The sequence below is a fragment of the Triturus cristatus genome, chromosome 3_2 (assembly GCF_964204655.1).
Source record: "Triturus cristatus chromosome 3_2, aTriCri1.1, whole genome shotgun sequence".
NCBI lineage: Eukaryota > Metazoa > Chordata > Amphibia > Caudata > Salamandridae > Triturus > Triturus cristatus.
Genome location: NC_140584.1, coordinates 792,028,441 through 792,046,852, shown reverse-complemented (window position 1 = coordinate 792,046,852; position 18,412 = coordinate 792,028,441). Strand labels below are relative to the sequence as shown.

At 42.7% G+C, this 18,412-nt stretch overlaps 1 protein-coding gene across 2 annotated transcripts in view; it reads right to left on the bottom strand.

Moving 5' to 3' along the window:
- The window catches only part of ADAM23 (ADAM metallopeptidase domain 23), a 731,894-nt gene that overhangs the window by 133,539 nt on the left and 579,943 nt on the right, over nucleotides 1-18,412 (bottom strand). For both annotated transcript variants that reach the window (XM_085648912.1, XM_085648913.1), the window contains exons 17-18: nucleotides 13,049-13,135; nucleotides 11,900-11,980 (exon numbers count right to left, since the gene is read on the bottom strand). In XM_085648912.1, coding sequence (XP_085505038.1) covers nucleotides 11,900-11,980; nucleotides 13,049-13,135 — 168 coding nt within the window. The remainder of the gene's footprint in view (nucleotides 1-11,899; nucleotides 11,981-13,048; nucleotides 13,136-18,412) is intronic.

Sequence of the window (18,412 nt, the reverse complement as noted above, 5' to 3'; positions counted from 1 at the left end):
GAGTAGTAGAATAAATGAGTACAATCTGATTGAGTGTCTGTGGCAAGAGGGGCTCCAGCACATTTATTTAATAATTAAATAAATGTCTTTGGGACTATCCGACCAAGCAAATACTCATAAGCTAATCTGGAGCGATAGCCACTGACAATTTCACTACAGAAATGAGGCAAGGAAACTCTTCCACATACAAAACCAATGCTATCATTGCACCATCAATGGTGCCCAAAAGCAACAGGTAACACTCTGCAGCACAAGTTACAAAAGGCCTGACTGAAATCAGTTTGTGAGAAGATACACTCTTCTACCTTTCCAAATAAGGATACTAAAAGTCCATGATTAGAGCTTCAAAACAAATGCACTTTCATCATCAGATCGCTGCTGTAAGACAAATTATTTAAAGTTTGCAAGAGCTTTAATTACAGTTCCATGGCTACCTTCATCAACATTCCATTGAGTCACTGTGAGCAAATGTAACTGTTTTTTTTAACACATAGTGTTCCTCGATTTCAAAGATCTAGCCCAAACAAGCATACTTATTTCATGAACACTAAGCTCACATATCCCTTAGCCCAGAATTCACTGACACTGTTCAGTTCTGTAGCCAGAAGTGTAGGTTTTAGGGGATGTGACTCATGCTAATCACAAAAATGCAAAATGATTTTGCGGGTGGTGGATTGTAGTTTCTCTGGGAATCTTGTTAAAAAATAGAACACAATAGACACATTTTAAAGGTTGCATTGTATTTTGTACATATGTGAAATTTGATTAGCATAACCCAGTCAAAAGGCAGCAGATGACTGTTGTACATCGTCAAAGGTAAGGATCATGTCAATGAGTGATTGGAGACAAAGCTGGGACTCTGAGAATGGAGGTTCACTGCTACTTTAATGTGATGCAGTGTTGCTTAAAGAGGTGTGTTTTCAGCTGTTTCCTAATCCGGAACAGGAACTGGCCACTCCTGAGGTATACAACAATGTCTTTCAAGATCCTGGGTGCATAAATGGAGAAGGCCAGTTGCATTGTTTTTTTATTTTTGCACTTCTTCTTCTCCAATCTTATGGGGCATATTATACATTATGCTCAACGGGCTTGTGTGCCCACTTTGTGCACTCCTGGGGCACAATGGTATTCTAGAAGTGGCCCCAGACCCTTGTGAAGCCCTTTCTGTAATATTGATAGCACTGGCGCACAAGAAGTACCAGAGCTATCATGAGATGGTGTTCCCTCATTTGCATGGCGGCATGAGGGAATCACTTTGCCTCTGTGCCTGTGCCATATTTGGGGAAGAGGCACAGAGGCAAACATGCCTTTAGGAGGCACACTGAAATTGCGCCACAAAAAGGTTGCATGCTTTCTGTGTGCCTTCTAAATGCAGCCCACTGGAGGGGAGAAAGGATGTCCCGTAGATCCCCAGACATCCTCCGACATGAGACTGCAGTCGCTCACTGTACCCCCCCTGCAAGGGGATCTCTAACCCCTCTCAAAAGTGTAGGTGGCATGCCGCCTGCACAGTGAAACACGGAGCGAGAATGAGGCAGCCATTCGGTATTACGCTTGAATGGGCTGCCCTGGGGGAAGTACCAGTTTGCAGCTACCGAGGGGGCAGTACAAGTTCACTGCAGGTTGCAACTGGTGCACCTTTTGAAAGGTGCGCTGTGGTGCAAACAGGGAAAGTACATTGTATGCAAAATACGGCCCATGGTGTCCTGGCTGCAGGTGGTCCTAGAGATTGTAAATTTGTGAGCCTGATAAGCAGCAGTGGCAGGTGTATTGTCTTAGTAAATGATGCACCTGGTTTTGAAGATGATATTGCCTGGCAATTGAAGTTCCTTGGTGGGGGAGGCTGATGTGGTCATATTTCTTCGGGACCTTAATGATGCATGCAGAGGCATGAGGGATACCCTCATGGTGGAGCCAGTGTGGAATATTATTATCTCTTTTCATCTTGCTAGGAACATTAGACTAAAGATCATTGAATATTACTGGGAAATTCAAAGCAATCCTCAGGTTTAAAAGCACTTCAGGCCAGCAAAATTGGTGACTGCTGGAAAGAAGTTAAATACAGGTTTCTAGGGGTGCATTGGTGATCTCCCATAAGGGATTTTTGAAAAAACATTGTGAGGCAGGCACATTGTTCAAAACTGAGCAGAATTTAAATACAACTTTGAAGTGGACTTGGGATTTCCCTCCACAAGGAAGCTTTGAAGATGCACACTAAATGGTTCATTTTATTCACATTACATATCCGTTTAAAGTTAGAAATTTAAAAAATGTACTATGAGAACTCACCATTGTGGGGCGAGTTGGGCTTAGTCTTTCTGGTATTAAGCAGCTGCTAGACTGCATTGGTGAAATCTAGTTCTGACACCCACGAAGTCACAACAATATTAATTAGAGCACTTTTAACAGTGCTAGTAAATGTTTACTGGCATAAGACCAACACATTTTATCCATATTTCTAAACTGACATGAACAATAACACCACTTCTCAGAAGCACTCCCATACCTTTATTGGTAGTGCAAAACTATCTCACAAGTTGGTTATGCTTTAAAATGCTAGTACCAGCACTTCTCAGGAGGGCTGTGCTGAATTTATTGGGACAGTATTGTTATTCTAAAGAAAGGCTGCCAGACATTTATTAGGCAAAACCAACACAATTTAGTGTGGATACTGGTCACTGTATGTACAGAATACCCAGCTGGGCGGGCATGCTCCCAGTGGTGGCCGGCTTGGCTCGCGGGTGGGGGTGCAGACGTGAGGAGGGATGAACGGGCTGCTTTTCAAAATAAAATAAATAAATAAATAATGTACCTTGCCGCCGCCAGGTGCCACGTCTTCTCTCCTCCTCGCCTGTGTCCGACTCCAGGTCGGAACAGCAAGCAGGCAGCCAGGCTCCCACCCCTAAGCCAATCACAATGTTGCAATGCAGCGTTGTGATTGGTCTGAGCACAGTGACACAGCACTCAGCCAGGGGCTGTAGGGTTGGGCATGTTCTCCATGCAGGCTGTAATGCTGCCTGCATGGAGAACAGGGGAGAGCGCATGACTGTTTAGGTAGCCCGAGAGGGCCGACCAAACAGTCATTTCGCACAGGAGTATTCTACCACTCCTCCCCTGCAGCTCCACCCTGCCCACTCACACACTGCCGCAGCAGGAGGGAAAAAAAAAATGATAATACCATTCCATTATTATCATTTTTTTTTTTTTTTTTTTGCTGCTCCTGGCAGTAGGGCGACGCTCCTTCGCCTTACCGGAGGAGCCGCCACTGCATGCTCCTCATGAGAAAGTGTCAGCACTTTTTTTTAGTTGGGTGGAGTATCAACACCTCTCAAGAAAGCCTCATACTTTCCATGGGCATTACTAGGTGAGGTCCTGCACACAGGCTCTCGAAGGGAGTTTGTGCTGTCATCAAAGGAGTTGTCGTCTCCCGGGGGTTTGTAGTCCTTTTTGAGGTAAGGGTAGATCTTTTCCTTACTAAATCGTGTGATGTCCTTTTGGAGTTTGGCAACTTTTTGCCGCATCAGGTAGTCCTTTTTGTCATTGATTTCTCTTGTGATCTCGGCCAATTTAGCTTTAAAGGCTGTGCTGGCAATGCTCGCTTTTAAAGCCCCTTCTGCCATGGTGATCTTCATTATTAGTTCATTGGCCAGCCATTTGGCGGTCTTGATGATAAGGACCAGGAGATCCATGGTACATTTCCAGGCCACCAACGACCATTCTTCCTTGAACTATTTATCTTCAAGAAATATCCTCAGTGTGTTATTAACTATTAGTCCTTTCGGGGCTATGTTTACTCGTAGATATTCCGTCACTATCGCCCCATGCATGATGATCTTCATTAACTGCCGTTTCATGTTTGTGATTGAGGTCCAATCTTCGCTGGAGCTGCTGGTAGCTGATTCTCCATCATGGTCGAGTATTGATGGTGCTTTCAGTATTTCGGAGACACAGCTGTCACAGAAAGACAATCCTTGGTTGTGCTGCATAGTGGAAAGAGAGAGGTTGCTGCTGTAGGGTTATGGGCAAGGGTAGGTCCCATGGCTGAGCCGCCGTGCTTAATGTTTCAAAAATGGAGGGACTGGGAGCTAAGTTTAGGCGAGGTCCTGCACACAGGCTCTCGAAGGGGACTGAGAATCAGAGGGGTGTGCAGTTCATAGCTGGACATGAGGGGAAAGGGAGGTCTTTCTTCGTGATGCCCTCACACACCCCAGAGGATGTCATGCTTTATCATTGGGCCTTGCTCCTCGTCGGGCCGGTGCTCCAATGCCTGACAGGGTCCCGTAAACGGGGCTCTTTGTCTGAGATCTTTTGAAGAAGCCGTTGGGTGCGTGCGGGTGTGAGGGCTGGGTAGTGCACAGGTAGGTGAGATAAAATAGGTCAGGAGCAGTCCTACTCTGGTCTGGTTTATTGGCTTAGGTAGCTCGAGCCTGATTAAAAGACAGTGTGTAGCCCCTTACGTGGATTTATTGTTCATCAAGGGCTGCCAAAGTGGAGTGGGTCAACATGGTTCGTACTTCTTTAACCCCTAACGGGTCTAGTGGCACTTCGTCAGGACCTGAAAGAGCTAAAATGTGAGTGGTACACTACTGTCTGGTTCTGCAATTATTATGGCTAGTGTCCAGAAATGGCAGAAATGACCAATCTTCATTATGAGTAACACTGTCCTAGAATTGAATTGTCTAACAATCCCAATTGGCTTTATATACACTCCTACATTTGTTATGCATGCTCACAATGTAACGCCATACACAAGTCCATTGCCCGTTATGACTGTCTCAAAGTTGACTCGAATCTCACACCCAAGATGGCCGCTGCACTCAACTCTCTAGCCTATTCACGCTCCAGACGTTCCTATAAATAGCCGGTACCCAGAAGCGAGCGTTACGGGGCCCGGAGCATAGGGTAGGATGACAGCAAGTCGCCAGCCTCCCAGTGTGAGTATTCTGTGATTCGGAGTTTTCTGCTTTCCCAGTCAGCGAAACACCGTTGGCATACAGGCCACTTACATTTATTGTTTCCCGCAGCCATAGAGCAACAACGTGCTCTGCCTCCCCCGTGAAGCCTAGGCTTTGGTTCTAGTGGTGAGTACCTTTAAGGCATTGTTCCTTGCAATTGATTGATGTCCTCTTTATATCTATTTTATTTTTAATTGTCACAACTGCGCACACCGCTCCTCTTGCTCAAAATCCTGCACTACCATCTAGCCCACGTGGACATTTTGCCGAACGCATTTTGTAACATGTGCACACACCACGGCGTTACTTGCATTTGTGGCTACGACGGCATTTGATCATGGTATTATGGGTTTATCTGGCACTACCACCAAGCCCACGTGCTAATGTTAAGGAACATTTTTCTTCTGTAATAATGAGCACACACCACGGTGTTGTTGGCGTTCCCGGCAACAGCGGCATTTGATCACAAATAGTGTGGGCACCACCGGCGTATTATCTGGCACTACCATCGAGTACACGTGCACTTTCTTGTGCAATTACAGGCTTTCATCACGGCGTTATTGGTGCTTTAGACAACAACGGCATTTGATAACTCTATGCACAGTCTCATATAATGGTTGCATGCTTTCACCACAAGCTAATCCTGTTCCTTAATGGCGTTTTCAACTTTTGTACTGGCACCTGCTTGCTATTGATTGTTAGCACCATTGCCTAGTACAATTTAAACCCCTGAAAACTCTGCTCATCCCCGCACTTGATAATTTATGAGCTTCTTCACTTCACCTTGCAGGCTCTATGATTCACTACAAGTGCAATAAATCAACCCAATTGCACATGCATTAGCATGTTCGACCATAGGTTAATTTCAACTGCTTTACCAATTGCTAGTATTCATTGATGCTCTCTTTGTTTTTAATTATTGCTTGGTTGTCCTGTTTTCCCTTTTTTCTCCCTTTCTCCCCTTCTAACCAGGTGTACTAATTACCCAAGTACAAGCCTACTAGGGTACAGCCTGCCGTTTATGGACACTAGCCATAATACCTTCAGAACCAGACGGTAGTGCACCACTCACATTTTAGCTCTTTACGGTCCTGACGAAGTGTTGCTAGACCCGTTAGGGGCTAAAGAGGCATGAAACATGTTGACCCACTCCACTTTGGCAGCCCTTGAGGAACATTAAATCCACGTAAGGGTCCACACACTGTCTTTTAAACAGGCTCGAGCTACCTAAACAAATAAACCAGACCAGAGTAGGACTGCTCCTGACCTATTTTATCTCACCTACCTGTGCACTACCCAGCCCTCACACCCACACGCACCCAACGGTTTCTTCAAAAGATCTCCAACAAAGAGCCCTGTTTACGGGAGCTCGTCAGGCATTGCAGCGCCGGCCCGACGAGGAGCAAGGCCCAATGATGAAGCATGACATCGTTTGGGGTGTGTGAGGGCATCACGAAGAAAGACCTCCCTTTCCCCACACGTCCAGCTAGGAACTGCACACCCCTCTGATTCTTAATCCACTTCGGGAGCCTGTGTGCAGCACCTCACCTAAACTTAGCTCCCAGTCCCTCCATTTTTGAAAAATTACTAATACTTTCCCACACAGTGTCCATAACTTTATTATACAACTCTCAACACTTCCAGACAGGGGATGCTATACTTTTTTAGACACTATATGGCACTTATCAGTAGGGATGATATAATGCTATTTTATCTGTGTACGCTGTGTCCAATGCAGGGATCTCATCTGACCAAGTGGAAACAGGTCTGAATCCTGGCAGGTGCATAAAGCCTTGCATTCTCGAGTGCAATAAAATGAGTACATTCAGTTCGGCAACAATAAAAATCTGCCAATATTGCCAAAAGATCCATTCTTTACAAAGGTCATGGTGTCTCAGCAGACCTGGGTATTTGTGGTAGCTTTCTGTCAAAGGTCGTGTGAGAGAGTGGACAGAGCTACCAACTAGATACAAGTCACGAGAGTCACCCACAGTCTGTTGTATTTTTTGGGGGGAATTCTGGGACTTCAGTTTTGCCCTCCTGAGCAGAGGTGGGGAAGTGCCAGCTTTCTGGAATGGCTGAAGTTGGCCTCCTCCGCATAAGGCCAATTGGAAGAGGTGGGTGAATGTTTATGAAATAAGGATACATCCTTATTCACTACAGACCAACAGGATCCATTGCTGCAAAGCCATCCATTACTGTCCTGGTACACCAAAAGATGTGCACTGCCTGAGCTGCCACCAAAAATACAAAGCTCCTATCAGTGAGGGCTGAGACCTTTACTCGTGATTTGGCAATGCCACCTTCTCTGTCTTATTAAGAGGGTGCTGATTTCCAGTGGAGTAACACCATACTCAGGATGGTTGAGTGAAAGTCAGGCTTTACATACAGGACTGGAGCATGGATGATATGTATAGTCATAGACCTTTGAACAAGTATTCAGTACAGTTTTTATTCCCACAAGAAAAAAGAGGTTGTTTTGTACAGTGCAAGTTTTGGCATTGATGGTGCCACTGAGGACTGTTGTAGGGTTGTGTTATATAGCTATGACCATAGCTTTACTTTTTCAGATGTCCATGCCCTCTTATGAATGCTCTTTGACGTCCTTGACTCAGTCCTCATAGCCTGGAATACATATCTTGTTCATTACCCTTTGCCAGCATCCATTGTTACTTTGTGTCAGTTTTGGATCACCTTTGTTACTGTCCCCATGTTTCATTGTCCCCATGCCTCAATATCAGTATCCCGATGCGAGTGTCCCAATGTCATTGTCCCTGTGATGGTGTGCTTGGCCTAGGCCCTTGTGGTTGGGTCTGTGAGGCCATGTCGTATTGATATGTCAGTGTTTCAGTGTCAGTGTCCCTTTGTCAATGTATCTGTGGTAGTGATTGTGACCCTGAATCAGTGCCCTGTGTTCATGTTGAAAAGCCAGTGTACCCAGATCAGTGCCTCGTTCTCAATGCCAGTGTTCCTACTCCAGCATCAGCGTCGCCCATTTAAATGTTGCCATATAAGTGTACCTGTGCCATGTCACCTTGTCAGTCTTCCCAGTCTTCCCATGTTAGTCTCCTTATCTCAGTCTACCCTTATCAGTTCTCAAGTTCCCTTTATAAGTGTTTGTGTCCAGTGTCAATGTCACATGTAAATACTCCGGTGTCAGTCTTCCAAGTATCCAAAAGTCCTACTGACTCAGTATCGTTGCCCAGATACCACAGTCGCAGTGTCATCGTCCATGTGACAGTGTCTGTGTTGCCTTGCCTGTCACCACGTCAGTGTTACAATGTGAGTATTCCCGTATCAATGTCTCTGTGGCTGTGGACATGACTCTTTATCTTTGCTCTGTGTCCATGAAACCAGCTCAGTATTTCCACATCTGTGTCTCAGTGGCAATTCCAGGCTCCAGTGTCTGTGTCCCAATGACAGTGTCAGAGTCCCACCTGTAAATGTCGCCATATAAGCACCTGTGCCATGCCCTCTTGTCCGTCTCACTTTGTCAGTTTCCCCATGTCAGTGTCTTGTGTTGGTTCTGAGATTTATTTTATAACTGTGAGTGTTCCAGTGTCAGTGCCATCATGTCATTACTCCTGTGTCAGAGTCAACGTCAGTATTCCACTGTCAGAGGCTCTGTGTCAGGGTTCTTTTCTCCCTCTGTCCTAGATTTCACACTGTGCTTGTCCCAATGTTCCTATCTAAGTAATCCCTTGCCAGTTATCAGTATGCCAGTGAGGATCTCAATGACAGTGTTCCTGTATCAGTGGCTCAGTCTACATCCTCATGTGAGTGTCTTGGGGTCTCCATGTCAGTGTCACTATGTCACTAACACTGATCTAGCATCCCCATGTTAGTGATAGTTCTCCACTATTATTGTTAATGCATGTGCTTCAGTGCCCTTGTGTTGATGTAAAAGACCCACCATCATGCTCCATGCCCTAGTGTCAATGTTTCCATCCCAGTGCCAGCGCCTGCATCTCAGTGTCCTCGTAATGGGTATGATTTTAATATACTCATGCTCTTTGCCTGTACAAAACTTATATAACTCAAAGGAAGCTTCAAGATGCTATCAGTGAAGAGAAATGAAGTTAGGGGGCATGCAATGACCTCAAAACACCCTGATACAAATATGCGAAGTAACACTTTTGTAGTGTAGCCAGTGGAACATAAAAAGGGACAGCTGGAAAAAAGTCACAACTTGGAAATCAATCAGTAGAATCATACATTACACTTTACTCATTACGAGCAGGCAGTTGCATTCTGATACTTGAAGTAACTTCTGTTACTGCATTTGTCAGAACTATAAGTACTACAAAAAAGGATGCATCCTCCGTATACATTTTGGAAGATCATATTGTTGATATTTGTTGTGCATAACTGTTTGGTAAATACGGGGACATGCAAATGAGCACCAACAACTGCATGTGATTTCCCAATTTTAGGGGGAAATTCGTAAGTGGATGGTAACTATCGCACCCGAAAGATTCTGACTCAGGGGAGGCAGATTTTTATCCCATGCAGTATACATCACAACAGTTACTGACCAACTCATAATGATGGAACGTACTAATACTTTAAAGTCGAACTACCTAAAGGGCTATCATTTTCTGCTTCTTAGCCATTGCTTCAAATGTACAAACAGCATTTTGTCAAATAGATTGGTTGTAAAAATCAGTTTAATTATTGCGCCTTTTCAGCTGTCCGGAAGGTAAAAATTGATACTTGTATAGCGCACTACTCACCCGCAAGGGTCTCAAGGCGCTTGTACGAATACCGCTGTGGAACCCATCCTGGCTTTCCCTGTGAGGCGTCCACTCCTGGGCACCCCCAAGGTGGAGGCCAGGCATCTTTAGCGTTGTGGGGGCCGTTGTGGAGATTAAGCAAGCTATTGCCCAGAGTTGCAGAGTGGGACTCCATGATTGGAATGGCACCGAGGTGAGAATTATCAGGTTCGTGGAATTTTTGAGCATAAGACCCACCAAGGCGGGGAATTGAACCCTGGTCCCGGGCTAGATCTCTGCATCAGGGTCTGCCGCTCTAATCATTGAGCCACACTTCTCCAGTAGGTACCGGTTTCAGTGACTGAATGGAACGAACACCATTGAGTAAAACCTATCCCACCAATTTGGAATTGTTTTTATAATAACTGCTGGTAGATTGTCTAGACCTGCAGCCCTTGTTAAGTTCAGAGAGGAGAAGATCTTTTATTTTAACCAATTTGGTGTCAGATAAGACAATAAGTGCTCTTCTGCTCCAACCCACTCTCTGATACTGGGGGTTATATCTTTCAATATGTAACGGGGCCCTTAGCACCCAGTGAGCACTTCCTCGAGCATTTATCATCATAAAGCTATTACACAGCTCAAAATGCCAAGATTGTACAAAATATAGTCAATTGTGAAGTTCCGGCCCCCATGAATAACGGTTTGCTCAGTAGGTATATCCTTCTCCCGACAGGAAATACCCCCTGACGGATTTTGTAGTTTGTAGGCTTCCAAGATATCCATCTGGATTTTATCCTCCAGAACAGGAGACACACGTAGTAGACTAGAGACACAGAAAATGTTCCTCAAAAGAGGGAAAACTCCCAATGCTTCTCGGACATGTTCAATATGGTGAAAGAAATGTAGCCATATTTTGAGGATATATTTCCAGGATCCACATCAGTGCAGTGGGGAGTCGGCAGCAAGTAGTTAGAATTACAGAGGATGAAGGGCCAAGGTTCAGAGTACATACTTCCTGAGGGACCTGCCACAGGATAGGGATATGCACAAGAGGTAAGTTATGCTCAGCCTCTTTTTCTCTCACCACGGCTCCTGCTATGATAGGTTATAGGTGAAAAATCGAAGCTGTCAATGTGCTAGGAAAGCACTGACTTGGAAGTGTGGCAGAGGTGGTGGTTGTTCTAGATGTGTGATCTGACAGACAAACTTAAATTGAGGAGCCACCTTTCAGCCTCTACAGTCTTTGTTGCACTGCTAGTTACCCCTGCACTTTTCGCATCCACTGATTATGTCGTGCTGTTTGTCAATTCGCATTATCTGATTGTCGAATCGCACAATCTCTGAGGAGCAATAAATTTGGATAAAAAAATCAGCACCAATACTGGGAGGATTTCCTAGTAGAGTTTATGATAACTAGATCGAAGTCTAAACGCTCCCATTGTAATGGACTGTGGATGTTTATGAGAACCACAGTGATAAATGTCAGTGTGAGAATAGTCTTTTCAGTGCCACAGGATCCAAGATTCAAAGTGATCCACTGAGGGCCATAAAACCCACAGTATTACAATACAATCAATAACCAAATACTGACTTCTAAACTCGACATAAATAATGTGTGAGGTTCTCTCTGGTGTAGTATACGTGGACTGACTTTGTGCAGACAGTATGACTATTTCCATTTTTCCGCTTATAGAACCAACTGCACTAACAACTCCTCATCACAATTGTTTTTAAATCTGTGTTACAGCATCTCTGAGCACCATTTCTCTATCTGGGCTAGGTATTACCACAATGCACTAATTTCTAAATTAGTAACCAAAGATTTTACTACTCCATATCTTCAAAACATCCAGTAATGCTTCTAGGGCATGATGGGGGAGATGAGACATCTACAGCTAGTCTTTGTAGTGCTTCCTTGATGGTTAATAAGCACTTTGCCTTTAGAGCTTTAAACACGCTGATGTGTTTTCTGAGGTTTGAGAAGAGAACATTAAAAAAAGCATTCTGTACCACAATTACCTTAGGAGAGCTTATTTGGCTTCACACCTCCACTTCATCGAGTGAGTTTGATGATTCTCCAAAGCACAATTTATCAATGATCTACCACATTTCCTGTCAAAGCATACCACATTGTTGTTACCTGTTACAATAGAACTTTGGTCTTTTTTGTTTGCTGCCCCAAATACCACATGTTTCTAAAACAGAAGGGTGCAGTGATAGAAACCATACCTGAGCAGAATCTCCAGTGCAATGCTCTGGGATATCACACTCGTTCACAGCATCACGGCAGTCATATTCCCGGGGCAGAAACTGGAAATTTAAAAAAAATGCACCACATATATATTAATGCCAGGCAAGCTAATGGAAGTACATTAAAAATGTTCTCTGGTGATTCAGTAAGACTGCTTCGAGATAATTTTTGGAAATGCAGAACATCAAAGGCATAGGCAAACTCTTCATACTGTATTGATGAACATTTTCCATGAAGCAAATATGAAATAGCCTGTGGCACCATTGACATGAACAATTGCACACTAAATATCGTCAAGTTGAGATTTGCATCTCAAAGATGACTGATTCATTATCACAGAAGCTCTGTAAAATATTTTATTGAAAGCAAACAGAGTGATCTAGACCATCTCTGTCATGATTGTTGGATCGTCATATTTGATTGAAGAAAATCTTAGAATACAATCTCTATTCATAACTTTCCCTTACCCCGAAACAACTCAAAAGTTCTGTATGTTCAAAGGGGAGCAAGCTGTGCAGTCTTGTCACAAACAGTTTGCTATACACATACGATACATGCATGCTTAAAATAAAGAACACATGGAACTTATCATTAACTCTTTTCAGAACAGTATTGCATACTAGAGATGGTATCCCTTTCAGAGGGAATTTGCAACATATTCTATATACCTTCGAAGATAATGTACATGTCAATGCAATTAACAAAATACTTGACAAACAAAATTAGTGTCCCAGCACCCAGTTTGCCTCAATGCATCACGCGTGGGACATGGTAAAAAGGAGTATCTTGGGGTTAATAGGAACAACCCACTGTCACACTTAAGGGGATTGGAGAAAGGCTTCAAATGAGTCATTGTAGCATTGCAAGAGAAAATCAGCACTGCAATAAAATGTGCAATATAGCTTGGTGTCCAAGAACCATTAGTTTTCCTTTATAGCTCTGGATGTTGAGATAATGTAAACTTGGATTTAGTCTAAATATTTTAGTTGTATTCAATTAATTCTACATCAGGGAAAGAACTACTCAAGAAGTTGCATAATCTGTATATGTACCCATGACGTAGAAACAATCTTATTTTACTCTTTATTTATAACTGGTATATTCAATATAAAGGCTCACTGCCTCACCAGACAGGATGTGTTGCAGCATGGCCCATCACTGCAGTGGGCTCCGTTGGCGAGGGAACACTTTTTACAGCAATCTCCAGAACATTCCTGGAAGGAGAAGATACAATATTGATCAAGCAAACTGAACATTTCTACTGTTTTCTAATGTGCACCCTGAAGATAGTCTCATCAATTCGTAAGCAACAGCCAATGACACAACTGCATTGCTTTGTGAAGTCACAACCATTGACACAGTCATTTGAGCAAATGGTCAAACCTGACTACCTCCACACACGCATGCTGTTCTCGCCATGTGTCTGCTTAATGGAGACTCATCCTAACATGTTTCTCTTGCTTAGGTTTTCCATCAATGCCCTAGTCTGCATTCTTCTTCCTTTTTGCAAAAGGGTCAAGATACTTGTTTCGAGAACCTCTGATCTTGTTTCTATATGCCTTTATCATTCTTTACAATAATCAACAATTGAGGCTAGACACTGGATCCCTATATACCTAAGCACCTAACTTGCTATCCCTTACTTCTATAAATGTAATCTGGAACTACCCATAAAAGCATATGCACACTGACAAACACCCACTGTCACGGTGTGATTCCAATACAGGAATATGAAAAATTAAAAACAACAGCACAGGTGCACCACAATAAAGATTGGAACAAGATATTTTATAAAATCCACGTCCAAAGCGTATTCTTCCAAAAGTTTCTTCTTTATTTCATTTGGTTTTTTTTAAAGACGTGATTTAGATGATCAAGACACAGCCTTCTTCAGGGCGAGATGAGTCTTTTGTAATGTCATCATTGGTAAATGGACCGCATGATGAGCCAAGAGTGGATTAACTAATTGCTTGCGTCCCTAATATGTTGAGAGTATTTTTACTATTTTCTTATTTACAAGAGATTTATTTATATAAGGCTGTGACAGGCACAATTATATGGCGGCGAAACAAAGAAGGTGACAGTTGTGAATTTAGGTGACAAAGTGACAAGTGAAGTCAGTGATGGGCTATATATGTGACATAAATATGTGACATAGATAAATTAATTATTTTAAATGTTACTGTCCTATACCCAATTTTGTAACATGAATTCACAAGACCCAATGATGATTTTTTAAGCATACAAGGTGTGCATTAAAAGGTATAGGAGCCTACTTTGTGTTGAGCAATAGCGGCTAGAATAATTGAAGAACTGAAGACTTCCAACATCCGGTTGGAGTCTAAACAAAAGTCAGCACGGAAGTTGTTTAAAAACCAGAGTACAGTACTTCAGAGTTGTAAACACAGTAAAACTATATGTGTCTTACCACATATAGTTTTACTGTGTTTACCACTCTGAAGTACTGTACTCTTCTAGAGATGCATAATGACTGACGGAAACAACTGCCGTGCTCACTTTTGTTTAGACTCCAACCGGACGGTGGATGTCTTCAGTTCTTCAATTTTTATGGCCGCTATTGCTCAACACAAGGTAGGCTCCTATACCTCGTAATGCGCACCTTGTATACCAGCAATAATCTGCTTTCTAAAACATACCTCCATTTTATTTAACTTTAGACTCTAACCGGATGGTGGATGTCTTTAATCCCTTGACTCACGCTTATACCGGATACCTTTTTAGGATCCCAACCATGTCATTTCATTAAAGTAGGACTACCTGGTAAGTTCTCCTATCAGCCTTGTGATGACATAAGCCAGCCATATGTGAGCCTAATTAACATTGGGCTTTTTCACTATAGATCCCTATCTTCTGGAGGACATCCGCACTGGATCTCCGTCAGTCATTACGCATCTCTAGAATCCATTTATCGGATTCCTTGTTAATGTGGTAAGTCCTTACCATTTGTGATGCATACTTGATTTTTGACACATAGAACACACCTGACTCCTCTTTGATTTAAACTTTAAAGGCTGTCCGCATCGTTTTCCACAGTCCTGAGGAAAACCCGCCTTGACGCTTGACAAGCTGCGCAATTTCTGGGTCAACACTATTGTCATTCATGTCCATACAGTCTCCTTGATCCGGCTTAAAAAATCATCATTGGGTCTTGTGAATTCATGTTACAAAATTGGATCTAGGCCAGAAACATTTAAAAGAATTCATTTATCTATGTCACATATGTATATCATGTATATAGTCCATCACTGACTTCACTTGTGACTTTATGTCAACTAATTTCACAACAGTCACTTTCTTTGTTTCGCCGTGATTTAATTGTGCCTGTGACAGCCATATTTAATTCTCTTGTGAATAAGAAAAGAGTAAAAGTACTGTGTTCTCACAACTCATGTCCTTTTTTGGTGTGTTCTTATCATACATATGTTGTCTTAAAATTTCATTTATTGAAAAGTTGATTTAGGATATATGGTTGCTTTTGTATTTGATTACACAAAACACAGCAATTGTATCACCCAGCAGAACCAATTGTTGATTATAGTACCAATACCCAGGTTCTGAGGGACACAGGGTTACCACATTATCTTTAATGGTTTATCATTCTTTAGGCATTACCTTATGCATTACTTACTCATTGAAGTCAGAATTTCTAGATACATGTAGAAATTAGTATATGCATTTCATTTTCCCCAAAACAAACCCGCTACAATCACTGCTCAGCCTGTCATCCACAATTGACCAAATAAAACACTAACTGAAACGCTTCCTGTGATAACTATGATGTACAATCAGGAAAGGCTAGGGTTGGCACAGTCAGAGTCCAACTTACTCTTCCACTTAAACTGATCTAAGGTGTGTAACTACCTCCACTGATGAGCGCAGACTCACGCTTGTCACATTTTTCATTCACAACAACACTCTGCACTTGTGAATGGATATATTCAGACACAAAATTACACTTATATGGTATATTTCATGTGTGAGTCAACATGCTCACACATGAAAGATGCTTCTGGTCAAGGATGACTGCCTAAATAGTTGAATATTCACAATAATGCAAGTTTGTGGCTGATCCCAAACCTTTTGAAGGAACCTTTGCACAACATGGATAATGTGATTTACTCATGTCAAGTGCAAGATTTAATTAATATTCAGGGTTGGAATAAATAAGGAACACCCATATAATTTTACCATGAAGAAATACCATACACATAAACACATACACATATACTTATATAAAATATTTACTGCATCGCTATTTAAGTTTTCCCTTCTAAAGTGACAATGCATTTTAGTTCCTTCTTATTATAGATTTAAATAACGCATGAACCATTTTGTTCTACAGAAGAGCTTTCAGATATTTCCCCAATTTACCTCATATTCTTTCATATTTATCCATTGTTCCTATGTGTACTGCAGAGCTAAATACTAGCACCGCTGGTCTTAACATTATTTGGGTCCACTGGGAGAAACCGTGGGTCTTTTTCTTTCCATTTCTGAGTGATTAGTGATCGTGGGACAAGCATCTCTAAGAGGATTATTTTACTAACTTGTTTTGGTAAATTACTCATTTTGCTCTATCTTATGCCCTATTACTCCAAAATATGGTAATAAATTGATGCCCAGTAGTCTTCTTTGTGTGGGCAAGACCAGATCATAAGCAGCAATCTCAATAAACATTCATTAAAGCATATTGGGCATTTTTTGTAAATTGATGTTTTAAACGTGTGCAACCCTTCCAGTGTCATAAACAGAAGCAAATTCAGAAAGAATTTCAAGCATCTTGAAGTGACCACTTTAACAGATGACACATTTCTGATTGTGCTGCCGTAGAGAGCATTGTCCTCACATTCGAGGTCCATGCACGGGATACATTTTTCCCCCATATGATTTATTGCCAGTTGTGTATACATACGATACAAGGGACTAGCATGGGGAGCACATTCGCGCCGAGCCTGGCGGGATTGTACATGGCACACTTTGAGGCCAGTAACATCTTCACGGACAACAATCCCTACAAAGAAAAAATGGTTACCTGGAAACGGTACATCGATGATGTGCTCATCCTGTGGAAAGGGGATGCTGACACCTGCCAAGAATTTTATGAGTGGATAAACAATCTGAACCCCCACTTACGCTTCAGCAAAACAGAGAGTGAGAAAGAAATTCCTTTCCTGGATCTCCTCATCTCTTTGGAGAAAGGAAAACTCCACACCACCACCTACAGAAAGGCAACTGACCGCAATAGCCTGTTGAGTTTCCATAGCCATCATCCAAAAGCACTGAGGAAAACTTACCCTATGGAAAATTTCTTAGAATCCGCCGGAACTGTAGTAACATCCACGAATATGACACCCAGGCCAATACCCTGACGAAGAACCTCGAACAGAGGAACTACCCGGAGACGATTGTGAAGCAAGCACGTAAACGAGCCAGGAATAATAATCGCCAAGCAATGTTGGAGGACAGGACCAAGGAAGCTGATAACATCATCTCATGCGTGACAACTTTCACACCACTATCGAACAAAATCAAGAACATTGTGAATCGCAACTGGAGGATTCTCAATACGGGTGGTCTTACGATAGAACGCCCGAGATTTGCGTTCAGGAGAACCACAAACTTACGTGACCAATTGATCAACACCAGGCCACGATCCAAGACTAACCGACAGGAACCTACCTTATGGGATCTCCCTGCTGTGAAAGGCCAGTACCCCTGCGGGATGTGTAGTGTGTGCCCTTTCACCAAACACACCACATCCCTCGATCTTGACAAATTCACATGGGATCAACGGAAACACACGAACTGTAACACCAAGAATTGTGTTTACCTCATTACCTGCCCGTGCGCACTCCGCTATGTTGGGATGACTACACGACAGGTTAAAATGAGGATCAGTGAACACAGAAGCACAATCAGGTGGGGCAGAACGGCCACGAGACTAACTAATCATTTTATCGAGAAAGGCCACTCATGTGATTACATCAGATGGACAATACTGGAGAGTATCCAGCTGTGGAGTAGTATTTCTTTACTACGCCGAGAACAACGATGGGTACACCGCCTACGAACAAATGAACAAGGTCTCAATGATAAGATACCATGGACTGAACTGTAAATCTATTACAATCTTTAGACATCACTCAGTCGATATGCCAGCTATATACATCTCTAGCCACACACATACAAGCCACATTCCCCCCTCTTGAGTAACACACTAGGTCTCCTTTTACCCCTTCTTTGATACAGTCCTGGATGTAAGTTTTTATAATGACATACTCAATAATGAGAGTCTGGGTGCATACATTTTTGTTCAGGGGCTAACCGTTTATGATCTTTGTTTTGTGCACAGTGGTTATCAGGGAAGATAACGTCATACCACGCTATTTCCCCGAGGAGTTCACATACAAGCTCATCACTATACGGAGTACCTCATGAGACAGGGTGACCGCCTCATCGTGACAATTAAT